The following is a 16,544-nucleotide window of genomic DNA, read 5'->3' on the forward strand; positions in this document are numbered from 1 at the left end:
CGCTCACTGTGTACCGAGCACTGTACTAAGCCCTTGGGAGAGTATGATAGAAAAATAAACAGACACCTTCCCTGCCCACAACAAGCCTACAGTCTAGAGGGGGGGAAGACAGACATTGATAGAAATAAACCATAGATATGGACTTCAGTCAGTCAATCAGTCAGTCAATCGTATTCACTGAGCACTTACTGTATGCAGAGCACTGTAACTAAGTGCTTGGGAGAGTCCAATATAGCAGTATAACAGATACATTCCCTGCCCACAGTGAGCTTACAGTCTAGAGGGGGAGATGGACATGAACAGAAATAAATAAATGACAGACAGGGACATAAGTGGTGTGGGGCTTGGAGGGGGGTGATAGATAAAGGGAACAAGTCAGGGTGACGCAGAAGGGAGTGGGAGAAGAGGAAAGGAGAGCTTAATCAGGGAAGGCCACTTGGAGGAGATGGGCCTTCGATAAGACTTTGAAGGAGGGGACAGTGTCTGTCAGAGAAGCAGCATAGACTAGTGGCGAGAGCCCGGGCTTGGGAGCCAGAGGTCATGGGTTCTAATCCCGGCTCCGTCACTTGTCAGCTGTGTGACCCTGGGCAACTCATTTAACCTCTCTGGGCTTCCGTGACCTCATCCGTAAAATGGGGATCGAGACTGTGAGCCCCACGTGGGACAACCTCATTACCTCGTATCACTCCCAGTGCTTAGAACAGTGCTTGGCACATAGTAAGCGCTTAACCAATACCATCGTCATTATTATTATTTGAGGAGGGAGGCTATTCCAGGCCAGAGGCGGGATGTGGGTGAGGGGTTGGCTCCAGGCCCCAGAGCAGGCCCGCGGGACCGCACCGAGTCGGCCCAAAACACAGCGGTCTGGCTCTGAGGACGGGGTCCAACCGTCAACCCACCCCGACCCGTTGGGGGCCGGAGGGGAAGAAGCCAAAAAGTAGCAGAATGTGGTCCTGTCTGTTTGTTGCTAAAGCTGTTACACAGCTGTCGGCCCACAGCGGTTTCCCCGCCCCGCCCAATCAATCAATCAATCATATTTATTGACTGCTTACGACGACCGGCTCTCTCCCCACCCCCTTCCCCACTGCCCCTCCCCCCCTCAACACTCACGTCTTCTGCAGGGCTCTTGAGGGTTAACCCACGCCGCGAGGTCCCTTCCCCCTGTGGAGGAAGCAGAGACACACACAGAGACGGGGGAGACAGAGACCCAGAGAGACACAGGAGACAGGGGGAGTGAGAGACAGAGAGTGAGAGAAACGGAGAGAGAGACGGAGGCAGAGAGGAAGCAGGGGTTAATCGTCTCGTTCGGTCTGGTTTATCACGGTAATTGTGGCATTTGTTTCGGGCTAACTCTGTGCTAAGCACTGGGCTAAGCGCTGGGGTAGATAGAGGATAATTCATTCAGCCAATACTATTGATTGAGCATCTACTGGGTGCAGAGCACTGTACTAACCATTCGGGGGAGGGCAATCCAAGAAAAAACAGACACATTCCCGGCCAGCAATGCGCTGACAGTTTCAGTTCGGACACAGACCCTGTCCCACGTGGGCAGCATGGCCTAGTGGGTAGAGCCTGGGCCTGGCAGTCAGAAGGTCATGGGTTCTAATCCCGGCTCTGCCACGCATCTACTGTGTGACCTTGGGCAAGTCATTTTACTTCTCTGGGCCTCAGTTCCCTCATCTGTAAAATGGTGATGAAGACTGGGAGCCCCAGGTGGGACAGGGACTGTGTCCAACCTGATTAACTTGAATTTACCTCAGCGCTTAGAACAGTGCTTGGCACAAAGTAAGCACTTAAAAAGTACCATAATCATTATAATTATTAGTGACTGCTGCATGATCTTGGGCAAGTCACTTCACTTCTCTGGGCCTCAGTTCCCTCATTTGGTAAAATGGGGATTAAGGCCGTGGGCCCCATGGGGGACAGGGACTGGATCCAACCCAATTATCTTATTTTTACCCCAGTGCTTAGAACAGTGTGCCAATCTCTGCTGTTTCCCTGTCTCTGTCATGGCTTAGCAGAAAGAGCCCAGCCCTGCGAGTCAGAGGTCTTGGGTTCTAATCCCAACTCTGCCACTTGTCAGATGTGTGACTTTGGGCAGGTCACTTCACTTCTCTGTGCCTCAGTGACCGCATCTGTAAAAGGGGGATTAAGACTGTGAGTCCCAGGAGGGACAACAATTGTTCTGTTTTACTCTGCCGTCTGTCTCCTCCCTTCTAGACTGTGAGCCTGTCATTGGGCAGGGATTGTCTCTCTCTGTTGCTGAATTGTACATTCCAAGTGCTTAGTACAGTGCTCTGTACATAGTAAGCGCTCAATAAATACTACTGAATGAATGTCTCTGGCATATGCTTCTGTGGGACTCTGTGTCTCTGGGTGTCAGTGTCTCCATGTCTCTGTCATGTCTGGCTTCAGAGCTGTCCATCCCCTTGCCCCCTCCTACCTCTCCTCCCTTCTCTCTTTCTCCTGCCCACTCCGCACGCTCCACTCCTCCGCCACCCACCTCCTCACCATCCCCCGTTCTCACCCGTCCCGCCGTCGACCCCCGGCCCGCGTCCTCCCGCCGTCCCGGAACGCCCTCCCTCCTCACCTCCGCCAAACTCATTCTCTTCCCCTCTTCCAAGCCCTACTGAGAGCTCACCTCCTCCAAGAGGCCTTCCCACACTGAGCTCCCCTTGCCCTCTGCTCCTCCTCCCCTCCCCATCGCCCCGACTCCCTCCCTCTGCTCTACCCCCTTCCCCTCCCCACAGCACTTGTGCATATTTGTATATATTATTTATTACTCTTTTTTATTAATGATATGTATATAGCTATAATTCTATTTATATTGACACTATCGATGCCCGTCTACGTGTTTTGTTGTCTGTCTCCCCCCTTCTAGAATGTGAGCCTGTTGTAGGGCAGGGATGGTCTCTACCTGTTGCCCAATTGTACTTTCCAAGCGATTAGTCCAGTGCTCTGCACACAGTAAGTGCTCAATAAATACGATTGAGTGAATGAATGAATGTCTCTGCGTCTGTCTCCATGTCTCTGTCACGTGTTTCTGCGTGACTCTGTTTCTTTACGTTGGTATCTCCATATCTCCGTCCGTCCGTCATGAGTTTGTGTGGGTGTCTCAGTATCTCCGTATCTCTGTCAGTCATGGGTTTCTGTGGATCTCTCTGTCACTCGTGTGTGTGATGTCTCCATGTCTGTGGTGCATTTTTGTGTGTCCCTCCGCCTCTGTGTGTCAGTGTCTCCACCTCTGTCAATCTGGTGTGTGTGTGTGTGTGTGTGTGTGCGCACCTGTGTCTCCATCTCTGTCGGACACATATCTGTGTATCAGTGTTTCCATGTCCTGTCTGTCGTGTGTTTTGTGTGTGTTTGTGTGGGTTTGTGTGTGTATGTGTCTATGTGAGACTAGATGAGAAGCAGCATGGCTCAGTGGCAAAGAGGCCGGACTTGGGAGTCAGAAGGTCGTGGGTTCTAATCCCGGCTCCGTCACTTGTCAGCTGGGTGACCTCGGTCAAGTCACTTCACTTTTCTATGCCTCAGTGATCTCATCTGGAAAATGGGGATTAAAAGTCTGAGCCCCACGTGGGACAACTTGACTACCCTGTATCTACCCCAGCACTTAGAACAGTGCTTGGCACATAGTAAGCGCTTAACAAATACCCAACAAACTTCTCTGTGCCTCAGTTACCTCATCTGGAAAATGGGGATGAAGACTGGAAAATGGGGATGAAGACTGTGAACCCCAAGTGGGACAACCTGATTACCTTCTATCTACCCCAACGCTTAGAACAGTGCTCGACACATAGTAAGCTCTTAACAAACACCATTGTTATTATTATCATGTGTTTGTTTGTGTGAGTATGTGCATCGTTCTCTCCATGTCTCCGTCTGTCGGCTCTGTGTTCCTGCGTGTCTCTCTATCTCTTGTGAGTGTCTGTCTCTACATCCCTGTCTCTCTCTGACTCTGACCCGGGTCAGGGTACAGTGGGTGGTGGGTGCCATAATAATAATAATAACAATAATAATATTAATAATGGTATTTGTTTAGCACTTACTATTCATTCAATCGTATTTATTGAGTGCTTACTGTGTGCAGAGCACTGTACTAAACACTTGGAATGTACAATTCGGCAACAGATAGAGACAATCTCTGCTCAATAACGGGCCCACAGTCTTCCAGGCACTGTATGGCTCAGTGAAAAGAGCCTGGGCTCCGGAGTCAGGGGTCATGGGTTCGAATCCCAGCTCTGCCGCTTGTCAGCTGTGTGACTTTGGGCAAGTCACTTAACTTCTCTGAACCTCAGTTCCCTCATCTGTAAAATGGGGATTAAGACTGTGAGCCCCACGTGGGACAACCTGATTCCCTTGTGTCTACCCCAGCACTTAGAACAGTGCTCTGCACATAGTAAGCGCTTAACAAATACCAACATTATTATTATTATTACTTCTCTGCGCCTCAGTTACCTCATCTGTAAAATGGGGATTAACTGTGAGCCTCACGTGGGACAACCCGATTACCCTGTATCTATCCCAGCACTTAGAACAGTGTTCTGCACCTAGTAAGCACTTAACAAATACCAACATTATTATTACTAAGCGCTGGGGTGGATACAAGTCAATCGGGTTGAACAGCATCCCTTTCCCACATAAGGCTCCCAGTCTCACTCCCCATTTTCCAGATGAGGGGACTGAGGCCTCGAAAGGGAAGCGACTTGCCAGAGGCCACACAGCAGACAAGTGGCCGAGCCGGGATTAGAACCCACGACCTTCTGACTCCCAGGCCGGGCCTTCCGCGTCCCAGCCCCCCAACAACGCTCCCCTCGCCCCCCAGAAGCCCCCTTACCGGGTCTACATTGTCGGCCGGGCTTTCCGTCCTGAGAGGCTGCGGAGAGGCAGGAGGGAGAGCACGTGAGCACCCAGAAAACCGGACACACACACAAACGCACACTAAACACAAATACACATATAACACCACATGGAGCGGAGGACGGCAGGGGCCGGGGGGTCACAGACTGGACCGCGTACAAGAAAAGGACCTCACAGTCTACTCTAATAATAATAGAGTAGATTATTACTATTATCTATTATTATTAATTAATATAATAATAATAATAATAGCTATGGCAGGTTGGATAATAATTTTGTTATTTGTTAAGCGCTTACTATGTGCCAAGCACTGTTCTAAGCACCGGGGTAGATACAAGGTCATCAGGTTGTCCCACGTGGGGCTCAGAATCTTAATCTCTATTTTACAGATGAGGTAACTGAGGCACAGAGAAGTGAAGTAACTTGCCCAAAGTCACACAGCAGACAAGCGGCGGAGCCGGGATTAGAACCCACGCCCTCTGACTCCCGAGCCCGGGCTCTTTCCACTGAGCCACGCTGCTTGTCTCTGGTATTGGTTAAGCGCTGACTATGTGCCAGGCACTGTACTAGAGAAGCAGAGAAGCAGAAGTAGAAAAGCAGCATGGCACAGAAGAGAATCAGGATGGTGCAGTGGGTAAAGCCTGGGCGTCAGAAGATCATGGGTTCGAATCCTGGCTCCGCCACTGGTCTGTTGGGTGACTTTGGGGCAGTCACTTCGCTTCTCTGGGCCTCAGTTCCCTCATATGGAAAAGGGGGATTGAGACTGTGAGCCCCACGTGGAACAGGGACTGGTCCGACTGATTTGCTTGGATCCGTCCCAGCGCTTAGTACAGCGCCTAGTACATAGTAAGTGCTCAACAAATAGCACAATCATCATCATCATCTTTATCATTACAAAGCGCTGGGGTGGATACAAGCCAATCAGGTCAGACACAGTCTCCATCCTCATTTTCCAGACAGGGGAACTGAGGCCCAGAGAAGTGAAGTGACTTGCCCATGGTCCCACAGCAGACAACTGGCAGAGCCGGGACTAGAACCCAGATCCTTCTGACTCCCAGGCCTGGGCTCTACCCGCTAGACCACACTGCTTCTCTGTTAGTAGTTAGTAGACATGATCCCTGTCCTCAAGGAGCTGACAGACTACTGAGTGCAAAGCACCGCGCTGAGCGCTTGCGAGAGGACGATAGTAGACATAATCCCTGTTCTCAAGGAGCAGACAGGCTCCTAGGAGCAGAACACTGTGCTGAGTGTTTGGGCGTTTAGACTGTGAGCCCGTCGTTGGACAGGGATTGTCTATCTGTTGCCGAATTGTACATTCATTCATTCATCCATTCAATAGTATTTATTGTGCGCTTACTATGTGCAGAGCACTGTACTAGAGAAGCAGCGTGGCGTGGTGGAAAGAGCACGGGCTTTGGAGTCAGGGCTCCCCAGCTCTGCCACTTGTCAGCTGTGTGACTGTGGGCAAGTCACTTTACTTCTCTGTGCCTCAGTTCCCTCATCTGTAAAAAATGGGGATTAAGACTGTGAGCCCCACGTGGGACAACCTGATTCCCCTGCGTCTACCCCAGCGCTTAGAACAGTGCTCTGCACATAATAAGCGCTTAACAAATACCAACATTATTATTATTATTATTACTAAGCACTTGGAATGTACAAATCGGTAACAGATACAGTCCCTGCCCTTTGATAGGCTTACAGTCTAATTGGGGGAGACAGACAAAAACAAATCCAAGGACTCAGTACAGTGCTCTGCACATAGTAAGTGCTCAATAAATACTACTGAATGAATGAATGAGAAGACACTAGAGTTGGTAGATAATAATAATAATAATAATGTTGGTATTTGTTAAGCACTTACTATGTGCAGAACACTGTTCTAAGCACTGGGGTAGACGCAGGGGAATCAGGTTGTCCCACGTGGGGCTCACAGTCTTAATCCCCATTTTACAGATGAGGTAACTGAGGCCCAGAGAAGTGAAGTGACTTGCCCACACTCACACAGCTGACAAGTGGCAGAGCTGGGATTCGAACTCATGACCTCTGACTCCAAAGCCCATGCTCTTTCCACTGAGTCACGCAGATAAGATCCCTGCCCTTGGGGAGCTCATAGTCTACTGTGGGCAGAGCACTGTACTGAGCGCTTGGGAGAGTCCACAGTCTATTGTGGGCAGAGCCCTATCCTGAGAGCTTGGGAGAGTCCAGTCTACTGTGGGCAGAGCACTGTACTGAGCGCTTGGGAGAGTCCACAGTCTACTGTGGGCAGAACACTGTACTGAGTACTTGAGAGCAGACAGTCCAATCTGGGCCCCAGAGTATAGCTGGGCCAGCTCTGCCCAGCCTCCCGCTCGCTGCAGGCGTCCGGCCGGTGCCGCCCCCGCCCCCGGAGGTCCGGCCCCCTCCCTCAGCTGGACCGCCCCTCCCCCCCGACCCCCCCAAACCTTCCCCCACCACCCTGTGTCTCCCCCCAGAGACACAAAACTGGGCACTGCAACAGAGACAGTCTCTCTTCCCGTGGCACTTCTCCCCCTTGCCCACCCCCTCCTCCCCCACTGCCCCCTCCACTGCCCACACCAACCCCCTCCCCACCCCCCTCCCTCAGGACCATCAGCCATGCCAGCTTGACCTCGGCCAAGTCACCTCACGTCTCCGGGCCTCAGTTCCCTCATCTGGAAAAGGGGGTTTAAGAGGGTGAGTCCACAGGGGACAGGGACTGGGTCCATCCCCATGTGCTTGGATCCACCCCAGCACTTAGTACGGTGCCCGGCGCATAGTAAGCCCTTCACAAATACCCTCATTAGAATTATTATTACCGTTGCACCAGCTCCGTCGCCCATCGGCCAGGGTGTCTGTGCCTCTCTCTAAAAACCCTCCCAACACAAACACGCACACTCAGACGCATACACGCGCAGACCCACACACCGACACAAAACCCTGGGCCCGCAGGTTCTGCACAAGTCACTGACCTCTAAAGACTGTCCGGGTCTCTCCCTTCCTGGCTTTTGTCTCTTTCTGTGTGTGTGTCTCTCTGTCTCTCTGCGTCCTGCGTCTCTGGGTGCGCCCGCCTCCCTCCTTGCTCCTCTCTGGGCATCACCACCCCCCCGTTGCCCAATTTCTCCGGTCTTCTCCCTCTCGGGCGGCACCCGCCCTTGGAAGGAGGCCCTGGCACACACGCATTCTTCTTCTGTCACGAGACTGGAGAGGTGCCGAGCTAGGGGGTGGAGGGCAGGGGGGAGATGGTGGTGGGGAGGGGCAGGAGGAGGGAGAGGAGGAGGAGGGGGGCAAACATGCTCCGAGCGATGGTCAGGGCAGGGGGAGCACGGGGGGCCGAGGGAGGAGCGATGGTCAGGCCCGGGCAGAGGAAAGGGCCACACTGGGGGAGGAGGGAGGAGCAAGGATTAGAGCAGGAGGAGAGGCGGGAGGGGGAGCACTGGGGGTGAAGGGAGGAGCGATGGTCAGGCCAAGGGGGAGCACTGGGTCGGAGGGAAGAGCAATGGCCAGGGAAGGGGGAGCACTGGGGGCAGAGGCAGAAGCAACGGTCAGAGCAGGGGGAGCAGGGGAAAGAGGAGCACTGGGAGTGGAGGGAGGAGCGATGGTCAGGCCCGGGCAGCAGAAAGGGCAACACTGGGGGTGGAGGGAGGAGCAAGGATTAGAGCAGGAGGAGAGGCGGGAGGGGGAACCCTGGGGGTGAAGGGAGGAGCGATGGTCAGGCCGAGGGGCAGCACTGGGTCGGAGGGAAGAGCAATGGTCAGGGAAGGGGGAGCACTGGGGGCAGAGGGAGGAGCAATGGTCAGGGCAGGGGGAGTACTGGGGCGGAGGGAGGAGCAATGATCAGAGCAGGGAGAGCACTGGGCGCAGGGAAGCACTGGGGGCGGAGGGGGGAGCAATGGGCAGGGCAGGGGGAGCACTGGGGCAGAGGGAGGAGCAATGGTCAGAGCAGGGGGAGCAGCGGAAGGAGGAGCACTGGGGGCGGAGGGAAGAGCAATGGGCAGAGCAGGGGAAGCACTGAGGGAGGAAAGGGGAGCAATGGGGGCGGGGGCCCAGGTCGTGGCGCAGACCACGTCGTGTCCCGCCGCCAGGGGCCGCTGCGGAGCACGTGACCGCACCCTGGGCGCTGGCGCGCGCGCTCACTCTCTCTTCATTCATTCATTCATTCATTCATTCATTCATTCATTCATTCATTCATTCATTCGTATTTATTGATAATGTTGGCGTCTGTTAAGCGCCTACTATGTGCCAAGCACTGTTCTAAGCGCTGGGGTAAATACAAGATCATCAGGTTGTGCCCTTTGGGGCTCACAGTCCTCATCCCCATTTTACAGATGAGGAAATAGTAATAATGATGGTATTTGTTAAGCACGTACTAGGTGCCAAACACTGTTCTAAGCACTGGGGTAGATAGAAGGTCATCAGGTTGTCCCATTGGGAACTCACAGTCTTCATCCCCATTTTACAGATGAGGCCGCTGAGGCCCACAGAAGTGAAGTGGCTTGTCCAAGGTGACAGAGCGGACACGTGGCAGAGCTGGGATTAGAATCCAGGTCCTTCTGACCTCCTAAACCAGTGCTGTAGCCACTAAGCCACAAATAAAGTATAGACATTACTTCACTCTGCTGCTGGGATCATTTTCCTACAAAAACGTTCAGTCCGTGTCTTTCCTCTCCTCAAGACCCTCCAGGGGTTGCCCACTCACCTCCACTTCAAACAAAAACTCCTCACCGTCGGCTTTAAAGCCGTCCATCAGGTCACCCCCTCCTACCTCATCTCTCTACCTTCCTAGTCCAGCCCGGCCCACACACTCCGCTCCTCTAACGCCAACCTTCTCGCTGAGGAAGGAGAATAATATTCCCGGGGAACATTCATTCGTTCACTCAACTGTACTTCTTGAGCGCTTCATTCATTCATTCATTCAATCGTATTTATTTAGCGCTGACTATGTGCAGAACACTGTACTAAGCGCTTGAAATGTACAATTGGGCAACAGATAGAGACAATCCCTGCCCAACAGTGGGATCACAGTCTAAACGGGGGAGATAGACAACAAAACAAAACATTTGTGCAAAGTACTGTACTAAAGCGCTTGGGAGAAGACAGTATAACAATAAACAGATCCGTCCATTCATCCAATCATATTTATAATAATGTTGGTATTTGTTAAGCGCTTACTATGTGCAGAGCACTGTTCTAAGCGCTGGGGTAGATACAGGGTAATCAGATTGTCCCTCATGAGGCTCATAGTCCCAATCCCCATTTTCCGGATGAGGTAACTGAGGCACAGAGAAGTTAAGTGACTTGCCCACAGTCACACAGCTGACAAGTGGTGGAGCTGGGTTTCGAACCATGACCTCTGACACCCAAGCCCCTGCTCTTTCCACTGAGCCACGCTGCTATTTATTGAGCACCTACTGTGTGCAAAGTACTGTACTAAGCAGTTGGGAGAAGACAATATAACAGTAAACGGATCCACCCATTCTTCCATTATTGGGCAGAGACTGTCTCTATCTATTGCCGAATTGTACATTCCAAGCGCTTAGTACAGTGCTCCACACATAGTAATCGCTCAATAAATACGATTGAATGAATCCACTGTGTGTGCAGAGCACTGTACTAAGTGCTTGGGAGAGGACAAAGACAAAATTGATGGGTCCAAGATAAGACGCATGGCAGAGCAAGTGCCCAGGTCTTCTGATTCCCAGTCGCGTGCTCTTTCCACTAGGCCATGATTTCTATGTTCATTCAAGAGTATTTATTGAACGCTTACTTTGTGCAGAGCACTGTACTAAGCACTTTTTATGAACGTAGCAGGGAAACTAGCTTAATGTAGCACAGCCTGTTATAATTTACCACTGGGCAAAAATCTGCCAATTGGCCTACACAGACTGAAGGGGCAGGAATTAGGCCATTTGACAAAATTTTGCTTAAAATGTCGTAAGCAATGACAATACCATTTACTCGACTGATGGGTTACGGACATATATATGACACAGTACTCATGGCTTATCACCCTTAAATTCAAAGTTTGTTGCTATAGCAAGTCTGCAGAGAGCATTATATCATGTATTTGGGAGAGGACAATACAGCAGTAAACAGTCACATCCCCTACCCACAAAAAGCTTACAATCCAGAGGGAGAGACAGACATTAATAGAAATAAATAATTGACAGATATGGACATAAGTGGTGTGGCGCTGGGGAAGAGCAAAGGGAGCGAGTCGGGGCGAGGCAGAAGGGAGTGGGAGATGAGGAAAAGTGGGGCTTCGTCCAGGAAGGCCTCTGAGAGGAAGTGGGCCTGCAGTAAGACTTAGAAAGGAGGGGAGAGTCATTGCAGTTGCAAGTAATAGAGAGATCAGGGATCAAATCCCCATTTTGCAGATGAGGAAACTGAGGGACAGGGAAGTGAGGTGATTTGTCCAAGGTCACCCCTCAGACAAGTGGCAGAGGCGGCATTAGAACCCAGGTCCTCTAACTCCCAGGCCCGGCCTCTACCCACTGAGCCACGCTGCACCCTGTGTGGCTTCTCTTCCTCCTCCTCCTCCTCCATCCCCGCCCCCAACCCAGAGCCCGCAGGCAGCTCTGTGTTTGTCTGTTGGTTTCCTCTCTTGCCACTCACATCCTGCTCCAGCCCTGCCCTCTGTGCCTTAACAATAATAATAATAATAATGATAGTATTTATTAACTGCCAGGGACTGTACTAAGTGCTGGGGTGGATACAAGCAAATCAGGTTGGACACAGTCTCCCGTGGGGCTCACGGTATCCATCCCCATTTTCCAGACGTGGGAACTGAGGCCCAGAGAAACACAGTGATTTGTCCAAGGTCACCCAGCAGACAAGTGGCAGATCTGGGATTAGAACCCGTGACCTTCCGACTCCCAGGCCCGGGCTCTAACCGCTACGCCATGCTGAGGCTCGGGGTGGGCACGGGGTCTGGGTGGGTATGAGGATGGAGAGGGGCAGGAGAGAGCGTGGGAGGTTTGCAGTGATTTAGAGGACGTCCCGAGGGGCGGGGAGCAGGGTGCCCCCGGGTGTGGTCGTTCACCAGGGAGGATTGTGGGGCACAGTGTGAGTCCCTTAATCCAGGCTGCGGCCCCCAGCGCCCCCAGAGTGGACCCAGCCCGTGGCCCACCTCAGTACCCACCCACTCCCGCCCTTCACCCATGGGCGAGTTTCTCTGGTCCTTAAAGACCTCCATGGGACAAACTGCGGAAACTCCCCCATTACAGTCAAGAAGTCCTTCCTGAAGTCTAGCCTCGCTCCCTCTTGCTGCAGCTGAAGGGCGGGAAGGGGAGAGAAGGGGAGAGGGAAGAGTGGAAGCAGCATAGTGTACAGGATAGAGACCGGGCTTGGGAGTCAGAGGGTCACGGGTTCTAATCCCTGCTCCGCCACTTGTCTGCTGTGTGGTCTTGGGCAAGTCGCTTGGCTTCTCTGGGCCTCAGTTACCTCATCTGCAAATGGGAATTCATTCATTCAATAGTATTTATTGAACGCTTACTATGTGCAGAGTACTGAACTAAGCGCTTGGAATGTACAGTTCGGCAACAGATAGAGACAATCCCTGAATTCACACTGAGAACCCCAAGCGGGACAGGGACAGTGTCCACTGTACCCAGTCCAGCGCTTAGTACAGTGCTTGGCACCTAGTAAGTGCTTAACGAATACCACGATTATTATTATCACTAAAGGGGACACATCCAAGCGCACAGATGACGCAGAAGGGTGAGGGAGAAGGGGAATCGAGGGCTTTATTGGAGAAAGCCTCTTGGAGGAGATGTGGTTTTAATAAGGCTTTGAGGGTGGGTGGTGGTGTACGAGGAGGGAGGGCGGGCCGGGCCGGAGGCAGGATGTGGGCGAGCGCTCAGCGTCCAGATAGACGAAGGCCCAGCGAGAAGGTTGGCATGAGAGGAGCGAAGCGTGTGGGCCGGGCTGGAGTAGGGGAGGAGCGAGGTGAGGTCGGAGGGGGCGAGGGGATGGACGGCTTTAAAGCCGACGGTGAGGAGTTTCCGTTTGACGCGGAGGTGGATGGGCAACCACTGGAAGGTCTTGAGGAAGGGGGGCGGTGACGGGGCCTGAACGTTTCTGTAGAAAAATGATCCAGGCAGCGGAGCGAAGTATGGACTATAGTGGGGAGAGACGGGAGGCCGGGAGGCCAGCGAGGAGGCTGAGGCAGTCATCCAGCCGGGATAGGAGTGGTCGGGTCAGCCTGCCGATAGTTCAAATGGAGAGAAAAGGGCAGGTTTCGGAGGGAGAAGGAGGGTCAGCCGACAGCTTGAAGTTGGGGGTGGAAAAGAACCAAGAGAGGAGGCGGCGTCGGCCTCCTTGCCCTTGACCTTTCTTTTCTCCTTATTATTGTTGCTGTTATGATGGTCTGCCTCCCCTCCGCGCCCCCAGACCGTCAGCTCGTTGGGGGCAGGAAATGTGTCTGTTTATTGCTGTATTGTTCTCTCCCAAACGCTCAGTCCAGTGCTCTGTGCACAGTGAGCGCTCAATAAATGCGATTGAATAAATGAATGAATGGTCGTTATTGGAGAAGCAGCGTGGCTCAGTGGAAAGAGCCCAGGCTTGGGAGTCAGAGGTTATGGGTTCGAATTCCCGCTCTGCCGCTTGTCAGCTGGGTGACCGTGGGCAAGTCACTTGACTTCTCGGTGACTCAGTTCCCTCATATGTAAAATGGGGATGAAGACTGGGAGTCCCACGTGGGACAACCTGATGACCCTGTATCTACTCCAGCGCTTAGAACAGTGTTCTGCGCATAGTAAGTGCTGAACAAATACCAACATTATTATTATTATTATTGTTCTACATCACAGCCTGCACATTTTGCTCCTCTAACGCCAACCTTCTCACTGGGCCTCCATCTCGCCTATCTTAGCTACCAACCCATGGTCCATGTCCTGACTCTGGCTTGGAAGGCCCTCCCTCCTCAAATAATGATGGCATTTGTTAAGTGCTTACTATGCGCCAACCACTGTTCTAAGCACTGGGGTAATAATAATAATAATAATGTTGGTATTTGTTAAGCGCTTACTATGTGCAGAGCGCTGTTCTAAGTGCTGGGGTAGATAGAAGGTCATCAGGTTGTCCCACATGAGGCTCACAGTCTTCATCCCCATTTTACAGATGAGGTCACTGAGGCCTAGAGAAGTTAAATGACTTGCCCCAAGTCACACAGATGACAAGTGGCAGAGCCAGGATTAGAACCCACGACCTCTGACTCCCAAGCCCGGGTTCTTTCCACTAAGTCCTGCTGCTTCCAGACAACGACTCTCCCCCCAACTGCAAAGCCTTAATGAAGGCCTATCTCCTCTAAGATGTCTTCCTGACTAAACCCCACTTTCCTCTTCTCCCTCTTGTTATTGTAATAATAACAATAATAATAATAATAATAATAATAAAAATCTCAGCCCGTCACTGCCTTGGGAGACAGGATGACCAGCAGCCAGCTGCTGGCAACATGACAGACTATAAGCCTGTGAATGGGCAGGGACTGTCTCTATCTGTTGCCGATTTGTACATTCCAAGCCCTTAGTACAGTGCTCTGCACATAGTAAGCGCTCAATAAATACTATTGAATGAACGAATGAAAGACCAGTAAAAGTAGAAATTCATTCAATTCATTCATTCAATGGTATTTATTGGGCAGTTACTGTGTGCAGAGCACTGAACTAAGCGCTTGGGGGAGGACGATCCAACAATAAACCGACACGGAAACCAACAGGCAGAGTTGAAGAGGGTCAAGATTGGCACTGCAGAGTAAGGGTATGGACTGGAGGACGGGGGTAACTAAGCACTGGGGTGGATACAAGCAAATTAGTTTGGACACATCCCTGTCCCACGTGGGGCTCACAGTCTCAATCCCCATTTTCCAGATGGGGAACTGAGGCCCAGAGAAGCAAAGTGACTTGCCCAAGGTCAAACAGCAGACAAGTGGCGGAGCGGGGATTAGAACCCCTGACCATCTGATTCCCCGGCCTGGGCTCTAGCCACTACACCGAGCCCGCTGTTGGGTAGGGATCGTCTCTATCTGTTGCCGAACTGTGCATTCCAATCGCTTAGTACAGTGCTCTGCACGAAGTCAGCGCTCAATAGATACGGCTGAATGCATGCTTCTGGTAGTGTGGCCCAGTGGAAAGGCCAGGGGTCCGGGAGTCAGGAAACCTGGGTTCTAATCTGGGCCCTGCCACTGGCCTGCCCTGTGACCTCACCCAAGTCGCTTCACCTCTCTGGGCTTCAGTCTGCTCATCACCAAAATGGGGCTAAGATTCCTACCTCTTATAGCCTGGCAGGCTCGAGGTCTCGTATCCATTCATTCATCCATTCATTCCATCATATTTATTGAGCGCTCACTGTGTGCAGAGCACTGGTCTAAGCACTGGGGAGGGGCCAATTCAACAATAAACAGACACACTCCCTGCCCATAATCAGTTTACAGTCTGGAGAGGGAGAAGACAGACATTAATCTAAATGAATAAATGACGCATTCACTCATTCCTTCAATGGTATTTATTGAGTGCTTACTATGTGCAGAGCACTGTACTAAGCGCTTGGAATGGACAATTCGGCAACAGATAAGAGAAAATCCCTGCCCAATAAGGGGTTCACTGGACATAAGCAGTCTGTCTCCTCCATTTAGACTGTGAGCCTGGTGTTGGGCAGGGATCGTCTCTATCTGTTGCCGAATTGTACATTCCAGTCCAGTGCTCTGCACATAGTAAGGGCTCAATAAATACTATTGAATCAGCATGGCTCAGTGGCAAGAGCCTGGGCTTTGGAGTCAGAGTTCTTGGGTTCGAATCCCGGCTCTGCCGCTTGTCAGCTGGGTGACTGTGGGCAAGTCACTTCACTTCTCTAGGCCTCAGTTACCTCATCTGTAAAATGGGGATTAACTGTGAGCCTCACGTGGGACAATCTGATTACCCTGTATCTCCCCCAGCGTTTAGAACAGTCCTCTGCACATAGTAAGCGCTTAACAAATACCAATCTTATTATTGAATGAATGAAAGTGGTGTGGGGCTGGAAGGAGGGAGGAGGAAAGGGAGCAAGGCAGGGTAACGCAGAAGGGGGGAGAAGAGGAATGGTGGGGCTCAGTCAGGGAAGGCCTCCTGGAGGAGGGGAGCTCTCAGTAGGGCTTTGAAGAGGGGAAGAGAGTGAGTTTGGCGGAGGCGAGGAGGGAGGGCGTTCCGGGACAGCGGGAGGACGTGGCCCAGGGGTCGACAGGCGTGAAGGGGAGACCGTGAGGAGGTGAGTGGGTCAGAGGAGCGGAGCGTGCGGGGTGGGCAGTAGAAAGAGAGAAGGGAGGTGAGGTAGGAGGGGGCAAGGGGATGGAGAGCTTTATAAAGCCAATGGTGACGAGTTTTTGTTTGATGGGGACGTGGAGGGGCAACCACTGGAGACATTTAAGGAGCAGGGTGACATGACCCGAACGTTTTTCTCGAAAACCGCTCCGGGCAGCGGAGCGAAGTATGGACTGGAGTGGGGAGAGGCAGGAGGCCGGGAGGTCAGCGAGGAGGCTGAGGCAGTCACCCAGGCGGGACGGGATGAGTGATAGGAGTAACGTGGTAGCACCGTGGATGGATCTAGCCCAGTGTTTGGCACAGAGTAAATAATAAATATTATTATTATTGTCGTTGCTGTTATGACAACCCACAGAAGGCTCTGGCGCCGTGGAGTCAGTCAGAGGAGGAGAGAGG

The 16,544-nt window shown here is 52.2% G+C and overlaps 1 protein-coding gene across 1 annotated transcript in view; it reads right to left on the reverse strand.

Annotated features, from left to right (window-relative positions):
- The window catches only part of LOC103166230 (tensin-1-like), a 199,331-nt gene that overhangs the window by 131,569 nt on the left and 51,218 nt on the right, over positions 1 to 16,544 (reverse strand). The window contains 2 exon segments of the mRNA XM_029063050.1: positions 1,111 to 1,161; positions 4,838 to 4,876. Coding sequence (XP_028918883.1) covers positions 1,111 to 1,161; positions 4,838 to 4,876 — 90 coding nt within the window.

This window comes from Ornithorhynchus anatinus, chromosome 1 (genome assembly GCF_004115215.2).
Source record: "Ornithorhynchus anatinus isolate Pmale09 chromosome 1, mOrnAna1.pri.v4, whole genome shotgun sequence".
NCBI lineage: Eukaryota > Metazoa > Chordata > Mammalia > Monotremata > Ornithorhynchidae > Ornithorhynchus > Ornithorhynchus anatinus.